Below are 22893 nucleotides of genomic sequence, written 5' to 3'. Positions count from 1 at the left end.
TGCTGTATCTTTGCGATTGATTCTTTTTAGATTTTCTTTCCTATGGGTTGTATGGCTGTAAATGCAAACCTTTAAAGAGCTTAATAAGCAAATAGTTTGTATCTAATAGTTACAGTAATGTGGCATGACTCTAAAAATCATCATTGGTATGATCTTTGATCCGTTTAGTTATTACTTTTGCCAAGATGGCCTGTGGTTATAAATTAAAATGGAGTTTATGAATCAGAAAAAAGCTGTATTGACAAGCAGCGTTTTGCAGCTTCTGGGAATTGTTTGGGTGATATGAGGTGATATGAGACACACAGATGAGCAAACAAACAGCTGATATAAAGAAATGCAGGAAAATATATTAAAGAAGCCGCTTTTAGAGGATGATTTGATCCCAGTCTTTCTAAAAGCAATGGTTATCAGGACTCCTACCTTCTGACACAACGGAGGACTCTCACCTTCTCTTCTCCAGACAAGGAATTTCCCAGACATCCTGAACATTGAAACAAATGACCCAGAAGATAAAAAAAGGCTTCTTATCAGTCTCTTCATTGACCTGTGCTTACTTTGTCCCGGTCATAAGCTATGCACTACTAACTTCACTCTCTCACTCACTCATTCACTCACTCAGTCATTCATTCACTCACACACTCACATTCATTCTCTCTCTCTCTCTCTCTCTCTCTCTCACTCACTCACATTCATTATCTCACTCACTCACTCACATTCATTCTCTTACTCATTCACTCACTCACTCACTCACTCACTCACTCACTCACTCACTCACTCACTCACTCACTCACTCACTCACTCACTCACTCACTCACATTCATTCTCTCACTCACTCACTCACTCACTCACTCACTCACATTCATTCTCTCACTCACTCACTCACTCACTCACTCACTCACTCACTCACTCACATTCATTCTCTTACTCATTCACTCACTCACTCACTCACTCACTCACATTCATTCTCTCACTCACTCACTCACTCACTCACTCACATTCATTCTCTCACTCACTCACTCACTCACTCACATTCATTCTCTCACTCACTCACTCACTCACTCACATTCATTCTCTCACTCACTCACTCACTCACTCACATTCATTCACTCACTCACTCACTCACTCACTCACTCACTCACTCACTCACTCACTCACTCACTCACTCACTCACTCACTCACTCACTCACTCACTCACTCACATTCTCTATTTTGTGAGTTTTGGAATGGTTATAATAAAGATGTTCATATTCCACTCCTTGATGGGCTTGTGATTTAACTCTCTTTATTGAAGTTTCCAAAATATATTTTAAAAAGTCAGGATGTTTTTTTTGTCAAGTAGGATTTATCGCAATATTTGACCTCGGTATTTCAAAAAACCTGGTTACGGCCCTGTTTTTTCAGTATTTAGCTTGTTTTGTTATTGCTTTATTTTCTTTCTATCTATCTTCTCTACATTCTTTATGGTGTTGTTACGCCTGATTATGGAGATTTACATATCCTTCCTGCTCACTATTTGAGCTGGTTTCAGTGGAAATTTCCACAAGTCCTCCTCTATAGTTGGCTTTCCAAACGTGCTTAGAATAAAAAAAAGTACAGTTAATGTTTTAAATGAAAATGTTTATTGTAATTTTAAATACCTATAAAGCACACAATGATGTTTACAAAAGTTCAATGAAATTCAAACTTTACTAACAAAACTGCTGATGTTCTTAAAAAAAAAAAAAAAAAAACAGCAAATTTGAATACGAATTTGTTTATTTTAACCTTATTTGAGTTTCTTCTGCTTACTTTCTTTGATTACTTAGCTAAAATGTTTTCATAACTTACTATTTTTCCCCATCTTTGCTGAAGTCTAGTGTCTAACCGTTGAGGTCGCCATGGCAGCGAGCCAGCGCGTGAGTAGGCGGGAACCTTCGGGGCTCCGCTCTGATTGGTCGCCCGTTTGCCTCGTTTCTTCTTCATCGGCGAGCCCATTGAAAGCGCTCTAGTCGGCTCATGTTAAAACGACCAGCCCGCCTGTGCCTTATCAACTCTCTTCTTATTCGGTATGTATGAAGAAACAACGCAATATTCCAGATTCTTGACGAGTATAGTGTTGTGCTGCAGGGTAAACAGTTTATTACTGCTGACAGTTGCACTATAAGGGGGTAAGTAAAGTCAACCGTCGGTTCTACAAATCGCGTGACATTCCACTCGCTTTAGACTAAGCTGTGGGTATGTTACATAAGAAGAGCTTCCATGTGTTTTTATCCCTTTCTGCTTGGATGCGGGTTACAGTGTCAACAGTCTACTGCCTGCCGCATTGGGGTGATGCAACAGTGACCAAGGATGACCATCCATCAACACACTGCCTTATATTATTATTAGAGACTTTGTAGACTTGTTATTAAATTTCAAACCAGCACATACGGTTTGCACGTAGGTATTTCAGTGAATATCTGCGTTTTTTTTTTTTTTTGCTCCAATGGATAAAATACATCCTCTGCATGCAAGGTGAAATCAGGCGTAAGAGATGTCCCCTTAAACCAACAACACAACAGTCCTGCCTGTGTTAGCTCTTCATGTCACCTGACATCCTTGGTCTGAATTGTCAGACTTAATAGCACCATTGCTGATCTCATGTTGAATTTGCCCCCCCTCCTCAGCATGATGACAACCATACAGGAGACAAAGGAGCTGTTCAGGAGAGCAGATGCTGTGTGCTTTGATGTGGACAGCACAGTCATCAAAGAGGAAGGCATCGATGAACTCGCCAAGTTCTGTGGTGTGGGGGATGCAGTCAGAGAAATGTAGGTGAACCACTTATCATGCACTTTTATCTTCTGTCTCTATAACTTTTGCACCACACTCTGCCGTTCTACAGTAGGGGTAATTAATAAATGCTGGGTCATCATGTGATAACCCAACAGTAAATAACCTGAGTGAAGTTGCCCTCCCCGCCTTCTTCAAATCAGACAAAATTGGTGTCAAACATTTGTGCAGCAAAAATTTCCATTTGTGCCGCTATCATTTTAAAGATAGTGGTTGACCTCTGATGACCCCTGGACATTTTTTCTTTATATCTTTAGAATGATAGGAGCACAAATCAGAGGTGTACCCAGAAAATCCTCAAAGGGGTGGCCAGTTAATAACCAATGTGCATTTAGGGGTGGGTGGAAGACGCCAGAACCTCAGGGTCAATCTACACTGTTCCAACAGGAACAGCCACAACATCCATGTTTTCTAAATAAAGACTTACTATACTTTCCTACAGCCTTTGCTAACATATAAACACATATATTTAAACATCCATACTGTCTAGATTAAAGGTATAGTGGACAAAATTGTGTCAGGTTTGAGTTCTGGGGCGGACATCTTTTATATTGTCATGACCTACTTTTATCAAGTCATTCTGCAAAAAATTGATATTTACATGTACTACTATCCACATTTAATAAATGTTGAAGTTATTATTAAAGTAGCTATTTATCTCTGATTTCATTGAAGACTCCTACATGACTTGCAGAGAGACTTGAATTCTGTATTTGTCATCTTTAATGTTAGTACATTGATGTGCATGTGAATTGACCACAGTGTTTCTGTAGTAAAGTAATTGTTAATATATGAAAAATTTAAATGTTGAATAAGTCTGAACATTCCCCTTCAGAGTATTAATGCTGCCACTTTCTGCGTTAGAGGGAAAAATGGTAGGGGTGACCACAGGGGGCGGGGGGCAATGATTTGCTAAGGGTGGACATGGCCATCCAGGTGATTGTCACCATTTTTTTCTCATTTCATAAAAGTGGTGGTGGGGGGTGGGGGTTTGGGGTTGGTTGACCTTTAATCTTCAAGCCCAAAGCAGTACAAACGACAATTTTTGCTGCACAAACCAGCACAAATGGAGTCGAGTTAATTGACACCCATTTCGTCTGATTTGAAGAAGGTGGGGTGGGGGGGGGTTGAGTTTTGATGACCTCTAGAGACATTTCTTTATATCTTTAAAATGAGAGCGGCACAAACGAAAATTTTTGCTGCACAAACCAGCACAAACGTAGCACCAATTTTGTCTGATTTGAAGAAGGTTGGGGCATCAACTTCACTTAGGTCACAAAATAGTGCATTTTTGTGAAATGGAAGGAAATTATTATATGATTTTTCTTTCTGGTTTTTATCCTCCCAGCCAAAGTAAGGTAACCCAATGGCATCACCATGGTTTTCTGTAGGATTGTTTGAGTGATAGACTGATATATTTTTACCACACATTTTTACATCTAGGCCAGAGGCGTAAGTTTGTTTTTCCTTTTCTTTTTACATGTTCAACCTGTCCTCCTCAAGGGATATGGAGAACTGTAGATGGGACCTTTCATGGCCCGCTTTCAGCTATTTGCATCCTTTTTACCATCTGCCTAATCAGGTATCCATAACTTGAGCAGGAGTTTATTTATAGGCATTAGAGTAAAGGAGTTTTTTTTTTTAAACCACGTATCCTTTTCCTTCAACTTCACAATTGATCCCAATACTTTTGCATGGTACTATTATCTCTTCACGTACTGCCTTTAACACAAACACATTCCTGTATTCATTTATTGTTTTTCCATATGGTATCCCGTGATCAGTATGGAGTCAAATATCCCTTCACATTTCAGGACTTGTAAAGCCATGGGAGGCTCGATGACGTTTAAGAAGGCCCTTACTGAACGACTTTCCATCATCCGATGTTCCAGAGAACAAGTAAACAAACTAATAACTGATCACCCACCTCAGCTGACGCCAGGCATAAAGTAAGTGTGCGGAGAGAGTCGGATAAAGTAAATCAATCCTCTACAGGTTTTGTTGTGCACTGCATGCAGAAACATTGCCTCCAAGTGTAAAGACCACATAAGATGTTATATGTCTTCATCTTGTCTGGATATTATGTCACTTTTGTCTTGTTGTTTTCTTTTTCTTAGTTCAATATAGATTTTTTTTTTAAGTATGGTTTTCATAAACCTGATCCATGTAATATTAGCCCTTATTTGGCTTCTTTCTTGGACAACATCAGTAATTGGGATACTAAACGTTAAAATTATGAGGTAATAAATGTATAATAAGATCATGAAATATTTTCTTTTATGCAGATCTAAATACCCACTAGTTATAAACCTTAACTGTAACTGAGGTACCTCAAACACCAGCTACTTGATATACTAACTAGTTTCAGCTCAGCTCTCTTAAGGTCCCACCAAAGCATTTAAATCAGGTAAATATCTGGATCCTGACTGGGGCATAGCTTTAGAAAGCTTTAGTTGTCTGACGAATTGCCTTATCATCACTCTAAGGTCCCTACGTATGTAGAGGAGTTCATGTTCAGTCATTGACTCCAAGGTGTCCTGATTTTGTGCCTACAGAACAAAAACCACAGCGTCCTTCTTCCTCCATTTTTTGACATTTTCTAAAGAAAAAAACTTTTGGCTTAGACAGTGGATGTGGTTTCCTCCACACATCTCTACTTTTGTCTCCTCTGTCCTGAGGACATTGTTCTAGACCGGAGGTCTTCAACAGGGGGTCCACGACCCCTAGGGGGTCAATGAAGGTACTGCATGGGGCTCACAAAAGTTTGGTTGATTAGACTTTTTTTTATATATTCCCCTCTGCAATTTTTTTCCACTAAGTGAAATGTCTTTAAATACACATTACCATGAAATCAACACGCTGTAGTAAACAGATAAATGGAGGCAGAAGATGTCTTTCAGTCATCAATGCACACATTCAGCGACACACAGGAGCTCTTTCAAGCTGGGCACCGTTTCATTCACAACACCCATGCCATCAACGAGGAATCAGAAACAGAAATACTTTAATAATCCCAGAAAGAAATTACTTTAATTACATTACTCCATTTGTAATAGAGTGACTATAGGACCAGTTTCATATAACACAATTTCATACAATATATATAATTATACGGTCCTCGCTCCTGCCATCAGTTTGGGGGCCCTTGGCCTGGAAAACGTTGAAGAACCCTGTTCTAGACCAGTGGTTCATTCAAATTATGGATGGACATTTATTGCATTGTTTATTGTTATATGGATAAATCCGCTTTCAAGATAGATTCATAAAACACTAAGATTATTGTTGTTTGGAAACTCAAAATAGAGAACCACATTTGCAGATTTATACCCTTTTGTCCATTGTTTGTTCCATTAGAGCAATTCAGTTCACAATATGACTGAATGCATTTACTTTGTGCAGTTTATTGATCAAATTCACACCTCTTCATGAAACTGGTGTCCTGAATAAGCCTAACTTTAGTGGGTTTGTTTTTCAAGTGCAGTATTTGTGAGTGCCTAAAAAAGATGGGAGATCAGAAGGAATAGTTTAGGGCTGCAGCTAATTGATATATTTTCGATTAATAATTAGATAGGAAGAGGTTCCTTTAAAAGAGTTTATGCAGAATTTAAATCAGGTGAGGCCAAAACTAATCCGCCTAAGGTATTCTAGATGGAACATTTTGACTTCTTTTTAAAAAAAATCTTGAATGCAATATATACATATATATATAAAATAAATAAATTTAGGTATGATTACTGCTCTGTCTGGGTTGTTCTTATAGTTACCAGCATATTTTAGAGTCTCTACACTCCAGTTAAGGATTGTTAATGACTAAATGAGTTGATTATCTTAATAATCATTTAATCATGATCCTTGTTTCAGCCCTAGAATAGTTTTCTATCATGATCTTTATTGTACCCAAAAAAAATACAGTGGTAGAAAATTTTAGGTTTACATCACCCACCCCTTATTAAGATGCAGCGTTGCAAGATAAAGTGTATTAAAAAGGACTAGCCATCCTTTTGTTGTTCTTTTCTAATATAAATGTCATAACCTTTCATGTTCACCATGCTAACTGAGAATGTGGAGTTAAAGCCTTTTGTGTTTATACTATATATATCAGGGTTTTATGGTCTGACCTGAGGCTAAATGGGACTAACCTGACAACAGCCAGATGCATGTCTCTTCTGGGCATTCTTGATGTCTTTTCTCTCTGGGGTTGATAGCCCTAACCCTCTGAATGCTCCAGGTGTGGAAACTGTCATTAGTTTGTGAGCCGTGTCTGGCTGCCAGCTTTCCCTCTTATCAATACTTTACAGGCTGTGATTTATTGTGAAATAAAGATTCAACATGTGAACTTAAAAGGTTAAATAAAGGGGATGAAAATATTTTAGTGAAAAAATTCTTTCTTTTGTTTATTTTTCATACTGCCTGAAGCTCACAGGTGCTTTTGTTGCTCTTCATTCACGCAGGGAGCTTGTAGACCGTCTGCATGAGCGCAACATAAAGGTGTTCCTAATTTCTGGTGGTTTTCGTTGTATCGTCGAACATGTGGCCTCTCAGCTAAACATCCCTCTGCATCACGTCTACGCCAACAGGCTTAAGTTCTACTTTAATGGTAAGAGCCTGTTTGACGCTCAACTTGTTTCAGAATGTTGATTTTTTTCTCCCCTTCTAATTTCTAACTCGATCTGCAGGTGAATACGCCGGTTTTGATGAAACTCAGCCCACAGCTGAGAGTGGGGGGAAAGGTAGAGTGATCAGCATGCTGAAGGAGGAGTACGGGTTCAAAACAGTGGTGATGGTTGGAGATGGAGCCACCGATCTGGAGGCCTGCCCCCCTGCTGTAAGTCTTTTGATTAAAAAAATAATAATTTGCATTGGCATGTTAGTGATGCGCTGCTCAGAGTTGAGTGGCTGGTTCCCAATTTCTGGAAATGTTTCACCTGCTGATTTTAAGTTTCACTGGTTGATAATCTCTCTATATGATGGGAACAACATTCACTATGTAAGAAGATTATCCTGTCCCCTGGTTCATTCATGCAAAAAGTTGATTTCTTTAGCATTTTGTTTAATGCAATTATGGCAGTTGGCACAGGTAGAGGTACTTTTTATATTTTATATCCATATTTTTATCTTAAGTGTATATATTAGTCTATTTTATTGCATGCCTTATACCCACAGTGTTTTAGATATTTTTATAATTTTATTTACCTATTCCATATTATATGTTTCATGTTGCACGGTTGTACCACAAAAAATTCCTAGTTTGTGAACTGCTTCACTAACAATGGCAATAAACCTGATTCTGCAACCTGAGGCTGTGGAGCTCCATTATGGCTCTTAGTAAACCACCTAGGGTTAAATAAACTGAGAAATATGTCCCCTTAAAGAAACAAAATTATGCACAGTATTCTATAATTTGGTCACAAACTGCTTTGTTTTCTATATAGAATACATTAAAAAAGGGGACTTATTGCTTGTTTTATTCTATAACCAAAAAAATAAGAATGCTTCTTTCTCAATTTAATCAAACAGCAAACAAGTTTTATTATTTAAAATAGCTGATAAATTTTGATTTTTCAAAGGAACCTTTATAGAACTGACCTGTTTCTTTCACATCAGGCATCTTCCATATTAAAGGTTGAAAGCTCAAAGAGATTTAACAGCTGTGCTTCCTCCAACCTCATAAAGATAACTTTTTGATCATAAAAAATAGAAAAGGTTGGAATTCTGAGTTGGGGAGCTTTAAAAAACCCAGCTGACATGTCGGTGCATCTTTAGCTGGAGTGACAACCCAGACTTTAGTACATTAGAACACATCTTGACATTTTTGCAATCTTCCCCCCCACAGAGCGCTTTTATTGGATTTGGGGGGAACGTCGTCAGAGCTCAAGTCAAGGAGAGGAGTTCCTGGTACGTGACGAGCTTCGATGAGCTGCTGAAAGCGCTGGAGAAGATTTAAATGTTCTAGAAGATTTCTGTTCCTCACTTAACCTTTTTATATTTGCACCCAAAGGTGTGTCAGTGAAGCGGTTATGACACTCAATAGATTTTTATACTAAAAACACATATTTAAACTTAAGACTAATCTTTTGTACTAAAAAAGTAACCAAACACCATGTGGGTGGACATAAAAATTGTACTAGTGTTTTTGCACGTTTCACATGGAACCTGAAAACTTGTAGCTGTTTTATTCTGGCATGTGCAATGAGAGCCTTATTAAAAATGTGTTCAGTACTAAGTCGCAACTTCGATCTTTTAAAGATTGTTAAAAATAAAGACAAGGAAGTGCTGTAAAGGATGTCGGAATAACTATTTATTTTCTCCCCCCTCCTAATATTTCTGCTTAAAATGAAAGTGATAAACATGGATCCTTTAAATCAGCCATTAATACAGTAGAAAGCAGCATTGCTCCATCCAGATCCCCCTCAATCACCGATGGAGGGCATGTTCCCACACTTGTTTTTTTTTTAAATCACCTTTAGATGTTTGATTAAAAACGGATTTTAAAACCCGGCATGCCGTGTCCGCAGGAAAAGAAAAGTTACGAAAACGGCACCAGGAAAAGCCAACAATATAAGAAAAAAAAAAGCACAGAACAACAAAACCTGGAGTGTTTGTAACAGACAGCAAATATAAAATTCTGATATCTGGATAGGTCAGTGAAGTATGTTTTTTAAATGATAGAAATTCCATGTTTCAATCAGCGATGACATAGCTTACATCAGAGTCACTTTTATCAACACATTTAAACACCATGTATCAACATTTAAATAAATAAATGGCAGCTGCACTGTGCAGTGAATTTAAACACTAGTATCATCTTTATTTTTTCCACTCTTACACTTTTTCCAAGTAATTTTTGTTGCTTCCAAAACCATAAACAAGTTTTTCTCTAAACTGTTTTTAATGTGGCACGAGATGTCGCACATGACTAACAGGAGGTTTCAATTTGGTTCCTTTCATTCCCTAAAATAGGTCAGCTGTGTGACCTTGATACTTTCTAAATCCATTATGATTTAATTTGGAAGTTTAGGAATGAATTCCTGAAGTTTTATGAAATAAATATCAAAACAAAAACCTGGCTGTTGTTTGGTACCACTGACAGAAGTTTGGACCAATAATAGAGATTCACAGAATGGGTGATAATGAACAAACGGCTTCCTTTACTGCAGCGGAGAAGCTTTTGTTGGGATCATGATCCTAGAATCCATGTGCTGAATAAGAGGAACTGCAGAAAGAGATAAGTGAAAGGGTTCGATGTTATAATGTCACTGCTTTAAAATTTAAGAACAGAGGGATTTATTTGGCTCACCAGTGTAATAAACCACTTCATGCCAGCCATCCTGTTGCCAGACGGCGTTCCTCGTGTCTTCCCGGGACTGAAGGTCTTTGTAAGCTGCAAATCAAAACAGTACAAAATGTTTTTGTTTCCATTCAAACATTTAACCTATGCTCTAATGATTCATTACGCACAGCACTGAAGAGATTTATTGTTAATTCTGTGAAAACCCAAGATTGAGTTTCTCAGAAAAAATGCTTTAAGACTGATGGATCTCCACTGACAGATACCAACTGCAACAAAGGTAAGAGGGAAGGGATCTTTGCTAAAAAATCTGGTATTTCTTAGAGTGCTGTATTTAAACATACTGACGTTTAGTGGAAAGCGTGGTTCAAAAGAAACAGTTGAGCAAGCAATAGGGATAATTCAAATCTTGGAGGCTTGTCGAGTGAACCAGAATCTGACAACAGCATCTGGATGCTTAGTGGTCCAAAGTCCTTCATTTGGAAATCAAGCCCCCCCAACTAGCATATAAAAAAAGGATTAATCAGGTAATATCAATCAAACAGAGGACGGTTGTCAACAATGTTTATGAGAACAGCTGACCCGTTCATCATTAACCAATGTGGTAGATCTATTTTAAACTGAAGCTAAAAGAATGGAAGTGTTTCTACCAGCAGCTTATATCAGATTCTAGATCAGGACTGATATATAAATATATTCCGATACCTAATGATTTATATATGAACAAGACATCTCTAATCTCTGCTGACTGCTTTATAGATATTGTGATTTTATTTTCCAGTATGACTTGTTACCGGCTATTGTTCCAAAAAGAACTGAGACCTAGGCCGTTTCTCAATATGTGTACTTGTGCGTTCTCATGTGTTTGTGAAACATCATCAGCCTCAGCACTAGCACTGTTCCAATTCACAAGAACGAGAATGGACAAATTACATCATATCGCTATGTTTATATTTTATCACTGCTGCACTTAAAGAAATGGAAATGTCTTGAGTGTACTGAACGTAATTTTGTTTTTTATACACGGTGTGTACAAACTTACAAGAGTTTGTCAAAGTCCCCGGATGTTGTTTTCGCCCCTCCCTCTTTACAGAGTTTGCATCGGAGCAGTCTTGTCTGTTCTCGTGATTGACAGCTGTCCCAGCATGCAATGCGGCAGCAGCAGCTTCCAGTGGAGTGCTCACAGTGCTCTGAGTATTAAGTTAAATTTTCTGTTGCTATTGTTCTATTTAAGTAAATTTTTAGATCATTTGAGGTGAGAACATTATACTTAAATGCGACACTATATGGCCTATTAAGTGATTTAGTACATTATTTAAAAAAAAGTTCAGATGGTGAGAGGACAGTGGCAATAAACGGGCCTGAGTCTAACCGTAGCCAGGGCTAACGTTAGCCCGCCTGCAGCAGCCCTCTCTCACCATAGCCGTGTGTGAAGCACTGCTGGCAAAATTTTGACTTGATTTGTGTTTATCTGACGGTGTTAATTATCATTCACTATATGAAAAATGTAAAAATTTATTGTTATCTAGAGACTCTTAATAACAGGAGGTGAAATGCAGCTCCAGATGAGCAGAGGGTGTGGTGACGTCACGAGTACGCTTCTCTTTCTATTGACCCATATTTATGCTGCATGCTCTCGTTCTCACCGAATCCATACTTTCCTGTGGTCTTCTCAAGAACCGACATCTTAATATTCGCGTGCTTGGGAATCGAGAAATGGCCCTACTGAAATCACCAAGCTGGACTGTCCAGCACACCGCCTCGTATGAAGTAAAATTGTCAGAAAGCAACCTGGGCTATTGTAAAACCTTAGTGGTGCTAAAGATGGATTACCTTCATGCAATGCCCCATGGAAGCAGTAAATGATGCAGCACAATCCCAAATCAAATATTCTGTATAGAATATGGGTGCCCTCTTTATTAGACCAACATCTTAATATTAAAAATCCTTTTTCTAGAATTTTTGGAGAAACGACATCAGGGATATAGTCTTGATTTAAGCCATAATGATCAAAACCAACAGAAATAACTTGGCTGGTTGTGTTTTCTATGCCGGTTCTGGAGAGGCAGTCTGTAGTACATGATTATTAAGTAAAGCAAAAAAGCTGGATCAGAATTTTTTTTTTCCCCTCTTAAGTGGCACTAGAGGTCGCTATAAATACAACAACATGGATCAAGACAGATGCAGCTGTGACACATCTGGAACAAGCCGTTTAGATCAGATCTTTAGGAGGAAATGCACCTTAACCATCTGCTGCATTTGTCTTAATCCCTCTTTGACTCCAGTTTAAAAACCAAACATGATCTTACCGATTAGACTTTGCTGTGATATTAATTTGAAGACAGACACCATGATTAGAAACTTATTTGCTGCCAAAACCAGCAATGGAGCTGATAAGTGATGCTAATTTGCTACCAGTTTCATCACAGATAGATAAACTAGTGCACATTTTTAATAATGTGTTATTAATTTTATTTTACAGTTCTTAATTATGTCTCAGTGGCGTTTGTGTATATAACATTTATACATCATGTCACATTGTTTTTTTTTTCATTGCGGTTTCTTAATGACACAAAGTTTGTTGATGGTTAATTCTTTTTTGAGAGTCAATATGATATTATCAAAATACTTGTTTTGTCAAAAATCCTACTTAGGCTACACTTGTGTAGTTTAGATGAAACTTTTCAATAAGTAAAGAGATCTAATGCAGTTTTTCAGTGTAAAAAAAAAAAAGAGAATTAACTGAGAAATAAGCTTGTTTGTCATCTAACCAGCGTACTCAGTAATGGGTGAAATATTATAGTTTATTGTCTTACCCCAAAGGTGATGGACCATGTAGAGGTCCCCAATCTGGGAGAAAAACCCTCCCACAGCTTCTCTGTTACGCTGGCGGTATCGAATCGCTCTAGCCCTGCAGACAAACAGCAACCAGAGTTAAAACCAGGGCCAAAACACACCAACTAAGATCATAAACTTCCCTCCTCTCTGAATTCATTCTGGACTCTGTCTAAAACCTGGCATTAACCTGATCAACCCATGAACTGCTGCACATGTTCTCAAACCTTAACGCAGGCCAGGACGGAGGTGAGCTGTTGTGGAAGGAATGTTTTAGCCTCATTATGTTCACCCCTATACAAACATGCGTCTTCAGATCACATTTGTTAAACTCCGAAGTCTCATTTCTAAATGTTTTTGTAGCTTTAAGCAGGACTTTAAGCTGTCATCGACACAAATGGCACTAAACTGGCTTTAAGTAGCTTCCCTGATATTACTTATAAGACTACAGGAGGTTTTTCAAATGATGGAGCATTAAGGCATGCTAGAAAGCAACTAAAAAAGCCTAATTAACCTTCATTACAGGGACGTCATATATATACGTCACCCTCCAGACAGAATAAAACATAAGCCTACATAAAAGCTGCATTAGATGTGTTGACATTAGAAGAACCGAGCCAGCTCAGTTATGCTGTCATATGTGATCAAACAGGCTGGTTAAAACTAAGATCCAACTTTTGCATCGTACAAGCAGACAGGGCTTCATTTATGATTTAATCTCAGTGACGGCACAACACAGCTTCAAATCCAAAGCCTCTCTGGGGGATAGCTCATAATGACAGTGAGGTGAGGGAAGGTTCATAAGCTGCAACTGCTCTGTAACTACAGTTCAATGAGTCAAATGAATTCAGGCTGCCTTACCAGTAATTACCCCATTCGATCATGGTTCCTGGCTGCAGGAGGAGAAAAGGAAAAACACAACATTCCTTATTGCAATAAATCATGTTCTTATTTCCAGATGAAATGCATTTAGATGCAAGAACAACAAGACATGAAGGCTTCTTCAATCATCTGAGGTTTAGACACAAATGTCAGATAAACTTTAAGACAATGGATAATGGCTTGCATTTATCAAATGTTGCGGGGGGGTTGCTCCTCTTAGACGTAGAGCCGACCTTTTCAGATTAGAAAGAACGACTCAATCTGCAGAAAATGGCTTAGTCTGGCTCAGATCTACGTTTGTTTAAATAAACAGGCACAATCAAACACTCAATAGTTTGGAAAAGATGAAATATTCAAATACTTAGAGGGAAAAATATACATATCAGGTATGTTCTTCTCTTTTCCGTTTTGGTTGAATGAAACGGCGTTCAATATGAGTGCAAGTAGTTTGGAGGAATTATTAGAAAGGGAGAATGTGTGATCCGATTTCATTAGAAAAGACAGGTATAAAAGATGTCAGAGTCTGAATATCTGCAAATTTGGTATAAGGCTTTGAAACATTCCATCTACAGCAAGTCAGAAGTTTACATACAATATGTCCCTTCACAATTTGCCTTTCTGGCAGGAATTTATTGTAATTTCACAAATCACAGAGAGTTTAAACTCAAACTTACAGGCTTAAATATTTACATTTAGTCATTGCTCTGCAGCTTCTGCTATAATTTTTTCTGAATATTTAACCCTTCTCCTAAACAGATTCAGTAAAGCCAATTTAAAAATCGCTCATTTTCCACAGACCTGACTTTAAAGCATCAGTAATCTTTGAACAGAAATGTAAAGCCATGGTAAAAGCTTTTGCCGTTCTATTACCGGATTGTATCCGACTCAAACTATCTCCATCTAATGAAAGGAAGCCAGTTGGGATCTTAAAAATACAATTTGCGTGCCATGAACTATAAACTACTAAAAGCACAGCCCCTCTCCTCGTGAAGCAAGTGTAACATCAGTGTGGACTGAAAAAGTTTTGAAGGAGGAAGAAGCACAAAATAGAGGCCGTCACCAAAAACAAGTGAACTATGTTTAAGAATCTGGATATTTGTTAGTTTATTTGTTAAAATACAATCAATTCTGAAAGGAATAAAGGTCAAATATCGCAGTAATCAAGAATATTAATAGTGTAAAAAAAAAAAAACTAAATAAAAATGCTCAGCATTTGCTGAAGGACATTAAAAGTGTATGTAGTGTATGTTTGTATTTCAAATTTATATTATTTATATAAATATTTTTTAACCCCATGTGACCTAATAATTCTTACAAAATGTAACAGGTTCTTGCTTGTAAAAACAAAAAAGAGGAATGGCTCATTTTAGTAATTAAAAGCCTTAAATATACATGATATAAAGCCTCCAATAGGATACATGGCTTTGGTGGATAAAAAGCTCTTTACTTTTCACACAAGCTTTATTTATTTTTGAAAACAAACCTTGATATACTTAATAAGTTGAAGCGTAGACATTTAAAATTGAGATTTGCATGTAAGTAGGTGATAAATGGAAATTGTTTAATCTTCATGAACAGCTTGTGCATTGATTACTCTAAGTGCAGAGTGTTGGGGGCGTTCCTCACCCTGAGCTGGTAAGACCTGAGCTCGTAGATGTTGGGGCCTTCTCGGGGAACAGGCTCATTCCAGAAGCTGAACTCCAGCAGGAGCTGATTCCTGCGCGACAGCAGCATCTTCCCGCGCTCCTTCCTGTATGCCGTGAACTCCTGACATCCAACAGACACAGATCGATGAGCTTTACTGAAGACTTAACGGAGTGGGTGGTAAAGGAAGAGCGACACAGGAGACAGTGATCACCTTATTCTGCCTGAGCTTGTTCATGACCTCAGTCAGAGCGGGGTATCCACCTCTGTAACGCCACAGATGAACTGCAGAAATATTCAACTTTAATGTTATTTTACAGCAGACAGAAGGTTAGATTTTTCACTAACATCAAACACACAAAAAAAAAACAAAAACAAAAAAACGAAATCTGAAAAGTGAAAATATGATGGTTTAGGACCGTTGCCTCAGATGAGTGATGAAGATTCAGTATACCATGCCTGCTGACTTCAAAACCATGCACTGCTGCACAGACCTGCTAAACTGCTGATTTGTATGTTGATATTAGTAATCCTACCAGCCTGGTCTTGTTCTCCATACCAAGTATTCCAGGTTCCCACCAGCTCACAGGGGTAGTACTTATCAGCATGGATGGAGGGCAAAACATCCTCGCTGTGACCAACGACAAACCACACCAACAATCACATGAAACCATGGTAGACGGGATAAACAACATTGCTTTCAAAAATCTATCTCAGCTGGGCATTATGGCTTTGAAATATAATCTAATCTAATCTTTGAAATCTAATCTCTGATATTTTCCTTACAAATATATTTTTTTCTTTTAAATTTTTATATTAAAAAGGACATATTGTATTTTCCGCACAATAAGCTGCAACTTTTTTTCCACGCTTTTAACCATGAAGCTTTTAATAAGGAGCAGCTTTTCTGTGAATTTTTTCCTAACCACCAGAGGGGGGAGTCAAAGTCCAAATTAAAGAATAAGGGGTTAATTTTAATTAATAACAAGAACATGATAGCAGCAGGCACAAAGGTGTACAAATGTCCCGCATTCCCACATTTTGCCATTTATTTATCTATTATAGTAATTAAGATTTAAGGCAACAGAAAAATACAATAGTGACAAATTATGACTTTGAAGTAAAAGGTTCAAAAGTTTTCTTTTTTCCCCCCAAATAAATATCTTAAAAGAATTGTGTGCATTTGTAATCCCCCCCTTCACTCAGATTCTTCAAATAAAATATACATACTAATACAAATAAAACACCCCAAGCTTTAAACATTTTATAGAGAACTGTTAAATCCATTGCTGAATTAAGAGAGTGAATGTAAACCTAAAAGCACAGCCGTCCACAGATCCACAATGAAAAAACAAGACAACCATCACTAATGTGCTCTACCAATATGCCATTTAGTGAACGCATAAATAGCTTTACACAGCTTCCTTGTTTAAGTACAAGGAAGCTGGTGAGAATAAATAAAGTCAAGCTAGATACAAATACTTGGAAGATACAAAATATTTTTAGACAGCAGTTTTCCTTAAAGAAGGAAGAATCCCAAACACTGTAAAATCAAAGCAATGGCATGTGTTTAATGGTCGACTTCACCTTGATGAGAATCTGAGGTAGAAATGAAAACCAATCTGAGCTTTGGATATTTTCTAAGCAGGGCAGGTTAATAGCCTTAAAGATAGAGGCGGTAAATAGCTTTTCAAGGCAGTTTGTTTAATTCTAATGATTTAATATAGACAGGTAAATTCTATTTGGTTTCCTTCATCACTTTATAGGTCACAGTCACACTTACCACAATTTATTGTAAGCATCCAGGCACTCTGGCTTCACATTATGGACTGAAAAAGACAGGTTTTATTATTGTTGTTGTTATCATCTTTAGAAGAATCGAATATTTAAATAGCCAACATTCTCATGGTGACTTACACTGAATTTTGTAGAGGTTGCTTTCCTCATTTTTGGTCAGTAGGGTGGAGTGTGCATCTTTTCTGGGATCAACCTTCCTGACGAACAGAGACTTGAACCAGCTGTCCTCCTTGTTTCTGCTGGATGTTGAAAACCCTCTAAACAAAGAACACACAGGAGGGATAATGATGGATAACTTCTACTTGGTGGCCTGAAAGCGCCCAAGGGAAGTGAGAAGGCTGTAGGGAACTGATACAGCTTAAAACGTATAGTGACACTGGTACAGTGGCGTAACTTTGTGAAGGACTGGTGTGGACATGTCCCCACCAACTTTGGCATGGAGGGGACAATCCCCACCAATAATTTCCGTTTTTTTCCCCCTTTTCACTGATATACTTTAGCCAACAGTAACTGGGGTTGGGTGCAGCCAACTTTTCAGAGCGTATTCAGTCCGTGTTTTTTCTCTTCCGCTGCTCTCGAGTCCCACCTCTTGAAATACCATGGGATATGTCGCTTTGGGACATAATATTATTTGGAGTCGCCATTCACTGCGTACAGAGTAGCTACGTGGAGGAGGAGAGACACACAGCACTCAGTAAATTTTAACCAGCAGCTACTTCGATACATGTTCAAGTTAAACTTAGGAGACTTGTTCGTTAAAAAAAAAAATTTAAGATGCCACAGAAAAACCAGTTTGTTACACATACAGAGCTTTTTCAGCTAAAAATGGTGTACATTTATTTACATTTAAAAAAGCTGGGCTTCTCAGAGGACCATTACTCAGAGTTACAGATTAAAATGAACACATATCTGTTGTTTTATTATTGGACAGAGAATCAGACTGCAGAGCTTCTAGAGATCCTGAAAATGATTTTCTCAGTCATCATTAGATTGGTAGACAGGTTCATAAATCTGTTTTTAAGCAGAGCAGAGACACCATTAGGGAGAGCTGCAGATTTAAAGGTGAAACAGATTTACTGCAATATGCAATAAAATGTATACACAAACTTACAATAAATAAGGTGCAATGTTATAATAAAATTCAACATATCTTTTTGTCTTTTGTAGTTCAACAACACTGATAAATAGCTGCACCAGCAACTCAGAGACAGCCAGACTCACAGGACACAGACTTAAAATTTAAACATAAGAAACCTGCAAGAATTAAAGCACAAATGATAAAAATCAGTTTGTAAATTATTTTTGAAATATAAGGTTCAATACATAGACCTTGGCTGTCAATAATATATGGGACAAATTTCTTAATGTAATTTTGCTGCTTGTGAAGGAGGATAATCACTGATGCAGCTTAAAGGGAAGCTATGCATGGATGGATTGATGGAAGTGAAGTTGTGTCCATACTAGGGATGCATGATATATTGATGTTGGCATCAGTATATGCAAGTAAAATAACCAAACTTACTTTCTGAGAGAAATAAACAGTATGGAGGTATTTTTTTAATGAAGCTAAAGAAGAAGTAACAAGCTGACCTTGAGCATTACATAGAAGCTAAGACAAAATCTGACAGAGAGTGCTGTTTTTTCACTTCTGCCAACCAAAAGACGCACATTTTAATAACACTGGTCTTTGATTAAATGCAGGAGACGCAGCTTCGGAGTAACTGAAGGCCAAACCCGGCTTTCTAACAGTCAACGGGTTAGCATTGCTAGGCTAATGGTAGCACGGAGAAAATAAAAAACACCCTAAATTTAATACACAACAGCCGCAATAAGTCGAGTTAAACGTGACAACATGGCATTCAGGTGACTGACTGCTCACCTGGCCCAAAGCGAAAGGTTTCCGGCTGACAGAGCCCTGCTTTTAGCCGGGGTAAATCCTCCACGGACTCTCTGAAGGACTCCCGTCGCCATCTTTAGTTTCAGGAAACAGTCAGTGATGGCCTGTGACCGCAAGGTGGCGGCAGAGCTCCGCTTCTATGATGGGGGGACAACACATCCTGCTGAGCGTCCGCTCACCTTTACACGTTTGGTCTTTACATAACTATTCATTTTGCAAGGTTTTTATCTCACAGATCAGGAAATGTAAATCCAACTGCAGAATAAATTAATAAAAAAAATAATAAAATTAATTTAATTAAATTAAAATAAATTAATTAAATGAAAAAAAACATTTTGTTTACACTTGTGTATACAAAATGACAAAATAAATCTGTCTAAGTCTAAGAATAAGAAGGAGCATTGTTGTTATAAAAAAGCTGTATAAAAGCCATTTGTATTTATTTTTCTTTTCTAAAACAAAATAAAACATATTTACTTTCTTTGCACATGTGGAAGCTCTCATATGTACCCCTACTTGTTTAGAAAGTAGGTAAAACTCAATCAAATTGTCTGAATTAGCTTTATTTGATCTTATTAAACATTTTTCTTGTATTTATTCTAGAGTTTGACTGGACCATTGTGACACTTAAAATGCGTATTAATTAAATAAGTCAATGAATCAGTAATCAATGTATGAGGCGCTATGGAATAGAATAGAAATATTTTATTGTCCATTATACAGAATGATGGCAGAAATTTGCCTTTGGCTTGCTCATATAAAACAATGTAATAAAATAAACTAAAATACAATTATAAATAGTTCATTACAGACACAGCAGCAGGAGATTCACTTCTTCAAGGGAAAGGAGGCAGAACAGACCAAGTGACATATGGGTGACAACTTGTTCAGCTCCTTGATGGCAGAGGGCACAAAGGAATTCTGTCTGTATCTCTGTCATGATGGAAGGAGCTGAAAGTGATGGGAGAGTGGATGGCTGTTGTCATCTGTTAACTTACAACTGACCCGATGCATTTACTGTAATGCTGAGACAAATTGACTTGTTGTTGGCCTGTAATCTTACTGCCCTGTTTAACAACTCTAAAAAGCTTAGCTTTGTTTTTGGCAGTTAAATGTAAAAAATGTAAAATTGACACTGGTAAACCTTCAATAAGATGTGGTCACTGACTTTAAAACCCCTCAGCTGGTGCAGCAGGAACAGCCTTTGCTGTGCTTTCTTGTAAACACAGTCAATACGTGCATTAAATGTACGTATTGAATGTAGCATTTGCTTAAAACGATGCCTGAGTATTTGAATGAGTTAACTTGCTCTACGTTCTGTCTGTTTAATTGAAGTCTTTTAACCAGGAGATTTGAAAGCCCCAGTGTCTGTTGGCTACTGAGGCACATTTCTTTAGTTTTATTTACATTTAACTGGAGATTGCTGTTCTGAAACCAAGTCCTGAGATTGATTGTTCGGTTTATTATTACATGAAATATATTGATTTATGTTCTGTACATGTAAAATAAGATAATAAAATAGTCAGTCTCAATAAAACAGGCTGTTATCATTTTTGATGCATAAAACAATAAGAGCAAAATAAAATATTGTCATAGAAATGCTGGCCTAAAGCTAAGGGCTCTAACAATTAAAAGGAAATGTAAAAAGTTAAGTTTTAGTAGTTATGCAAACTCACTATAGGTTCTGGCAGACTTCAGATAGTGAAAGATGTATTTAGAATTAGGAGCTGTACAATAAAGAGCTCGTCATCACCAGCTGAGTCCTCAGAACAACTAAAGGCATTTGGTTCTCAGATCTCAGTGTTCTTTTAGGAATGTATTTGTGCAAAATGTCATAACAAAATTAAAAATCTTAAAAGCAATTATAAAAGAAACCATTTTGGCCAGATGCTAAGTGTTTTTTTTTTTTGTTTTTTTTTTGCAGGAAGGTAATTCTCCTGCCTAGGTTTTTTGCTGACTCTTGCCCTGCATTTAGATCCATCAATCTTGCTATTAACCCAGATCAGTTATCCTGTCTCTGTTGAAGGAATATAGGGTGTTGTAGAGTTTTCTTTCTTAATAGTGGTTTGCTTAAATAACAAAAAATTCAGTTTTGGTCTCATCTAACCAGAGTGCCTTCTTTCACATGCTTACACTGTCCTTTACATGTCTTTTTGTAATCTGAAAACAACACTACTGAAGCAAAGTTAGCAAAGTTGAGTTAGCAAACTCCATATACACATTTGCAACGGTAGAACCGTGTAAGGCAGAGATGATCAGAGGTTAGTCTCTATCACACCCAAATTAAATGAATGGGTGATTACCATATTCCTGTAGAATCTAATGCCATGTAAAGGAGCACATTCAGAATTTTAATCAACTGATCACTTTTGTTTGAGCAAAAAAACACTTAACAAAAATGGCAGGAAAGCATGCATTGACGACTGCGAGTAGTTACCCCTATGATGACCCTATGCCTATGTGCTTTAAAGACATTTTGTTTTATATCTATTTACCATCGTGCTTTCTGAAATGGACCTAAATTTAGGTCCTCTACAGGGGCGGATCTAGAAAAATATTTATGGGGTGGCAAGAGGGGGGCAGGAATTTTTTAGGGGTGGCAACATATGGCATTTGTTTACACTGAATTTATTCACAGTTATCACAGTTTGGTGAGAATAGTATGTACAGTACTAGTGTTTCATGTGAAACAGTTCATATTAGAAATACATCATACAATGAGATCTCACTTAATAGGAGATAGAAGAATGATAACACTACTTCTAGAGGGGCATTATCACAGGAAAGGTATTAAGGTAAGACACAGGTGCTGAGTCGCAGATGTGACAGATTGACTGTCAGAGAAGCAGCTTTGCAGCATTTGCACAAGAAGAAACTATAGAAAGAAAAAGTTACTGATCAGAGATCTATGGACTGAGCTGTACTAAAGTGAGCAGAACTACACAGTAGAAATAAATGGGTCAAGGCACCTGACAAGGTACTGGACATCTATGAATTGTTTACTCTGAACACACATTTACCCCATTTGTTCCTCAGTAACTTGACATACAGCAGTTACGGCAACATGAAAGGGACATTTCATGCATGTAAATATGCTGTAGATAGAGCTGTATATGGAGGACCAACTCTGCCATATTTAAAAATAAATACAGAAATAAATAAATGCTCAATAAATAAATAAACATACAATTAATTGCCACCAAAAGTACAACCAACAAATAAATGTAATTAGAAATTATATTATAATGGCAGGCAGAAATTTTAAAAGGGCAGGCAGAAATAAATAGCGGCGAAGAAATAACTAGGGTAAAAAAATACAAAGGAAGAATAAAACAGACAAAAATATGATAACATGCACATAAATAAATACTTAAAAATATAAGTAATGAAAAAATGAAGTTGAAGATAATAAATGACAAAAAAAATAAATAAGGTAAATTTTAAAAAGGCAAAGAAATAAAGAAGCCAATTAAAAGAGTTATATACCTTTATGACTAGCTGTATAATTTCATTTCTACTTACATTTATTTGTTGTTTGTATTTTTGGTGGCAATTAATTGTATGCTTATTTATTTATTAAGCATTTATTTATTTATGTATTTATTTTTAAATATGGTAGAGTTGGTCCTCCATACTGCTGTATCAACAAATCAACAAAAAGGCGGGTTCTGTATGTTACATCAAAATCTCCACAAATCTGAAAAGAAGCAACATAAAAATACATTTTGCTTGTGAGTAG

General features: G+C 37.2%; 2 protein-coding genes across 3 annotated transcripts; one reads left to right on the top strand and one right to left on the bottom strand.

Annotated features, from left to right (window-relative positions):
* Positions 1 to 1895: 1895 nt before the first annotated feature.
* Positions 1896 to 9604, top strand: psph (phosphoserine phosphatase). 2 transcript variants are annotated; one of them, XM_038283995.1, is made up of 6 exons: positions 1896 to 2045; positions 2646 to 2789; positions 4626 to 4760; positions 7263 to 7408; positions 7488 to 7636; positions 8645 to 9604. In XM_038283995.1, the coding sequence occupies exons 1-6, from the start codon at positions 1996 to 1998 to the stop codon at positions 8753 to 8755; spliced, it is 735 nt and encodes a 244-aa protein (XP_038139923.1). In that variant the 5' UTR covers positions 1896 to 1995; the 3' UTR covers positions 8756 to 9604. The 2 variants fall into 2 exon arrangements, with proteins under 2 accessions (XP_038139923.1, XP_038139924.1); XM_038283996.1 differs by having other exon boundaries at positions 2023 to 2147.
* On the bottom strand, positions 9091 to 19283 carry nipsnap2 (nipsnap homolog 2). The gene is made up of 10 exons (XM_038283994.1): positions 19137 to 19283; positions 17378 to 17514; positions 17244 to 17289; positions 15997 to 16091; positions 15675 to 15745; positions 15443 to 15583; positions 13796 to 13827; positions 12916 to 13010; positions 10109 to 10192; positions 9091 to 10024 (listed from the first exon to the last, which is right to left on the bottom strand). The coding sequence occupies exons 1-10, from the start codon at positions 19226 to 19228 to the stop codon at positions 9960 to 9962; spliced, it is 858 nt and encodes a 285-aa protein (XP_038139922.1). The 5' UTR covers positions 19229 to 19283; the 3' UTR covers positions 9091 to 9959.
* Between the last annotated feature and the right edge of the window lie 3610 nt (positions 19284 to 22893).

This window comes from Cyprinodon tularosa, unplaced genomic scaffold (assembly GCF_016077235.1).
Source record: "Cyprinodon tularosa strain WSP-4 unplaced genomic scaffold, ASM1607723v1 ctg198, whole genome shotgun sequence".
NCBI lineage: Eukaryota > Metazoa > Chordata > Actinopteri > Cyprinodontiformes > Cyprinodontidae > Cyprinodon > Cyprinodon tularosa.
This window is presented reverse-complemented; position numbering and strand designations above follow the sequence as displayed.

Bases quoted from the DNA above. Each gene is read 5' to 3' on its own strand.
- psph (XM_038283995.1), top strand. From the start codon at position 1,996: ATGTTAAAACGACCAGCCCGCCTGTGCCTTATCAACTCTCTTCTTATT. The intron at 2,790-4,625 runs GTAGGTGAACCA...TTCACATTTCAG, and splicing joins GGGGATGCAGTCAGAGAAAT to GACTTGTAAAGCCATGGGAG. The intron at 7,409-7,487 runs GTAAGAGCCTGT...CTCGATCTGCAG, and splicing joins GCTTAAGTTCTACTTTAATG to GTGAATACGCCGGTTTTGAT.
- nipsnap2 (XM_038283994.1), bottom strand. From the start codon at position 19,228: ATGGCGACGGGAGTCCTTCAGAGAGTCCGTGGAGGATTTACCCCGGCT. The intron at 16,092-17,243 runs GTAAGTGTGACT...CGTTGGTCACAG, and splicing joins GATGCTTACAATAAATTGTG to CGAGGATGTTTTGCCCTCCA. The intron at 15,584-15,674 runs GTGATCACTGTC...GTTGGATGTCAG, and splicing joins ACAAGCTCAGGCAGAATAAG to GAGTTCACGGCATACAGGAA.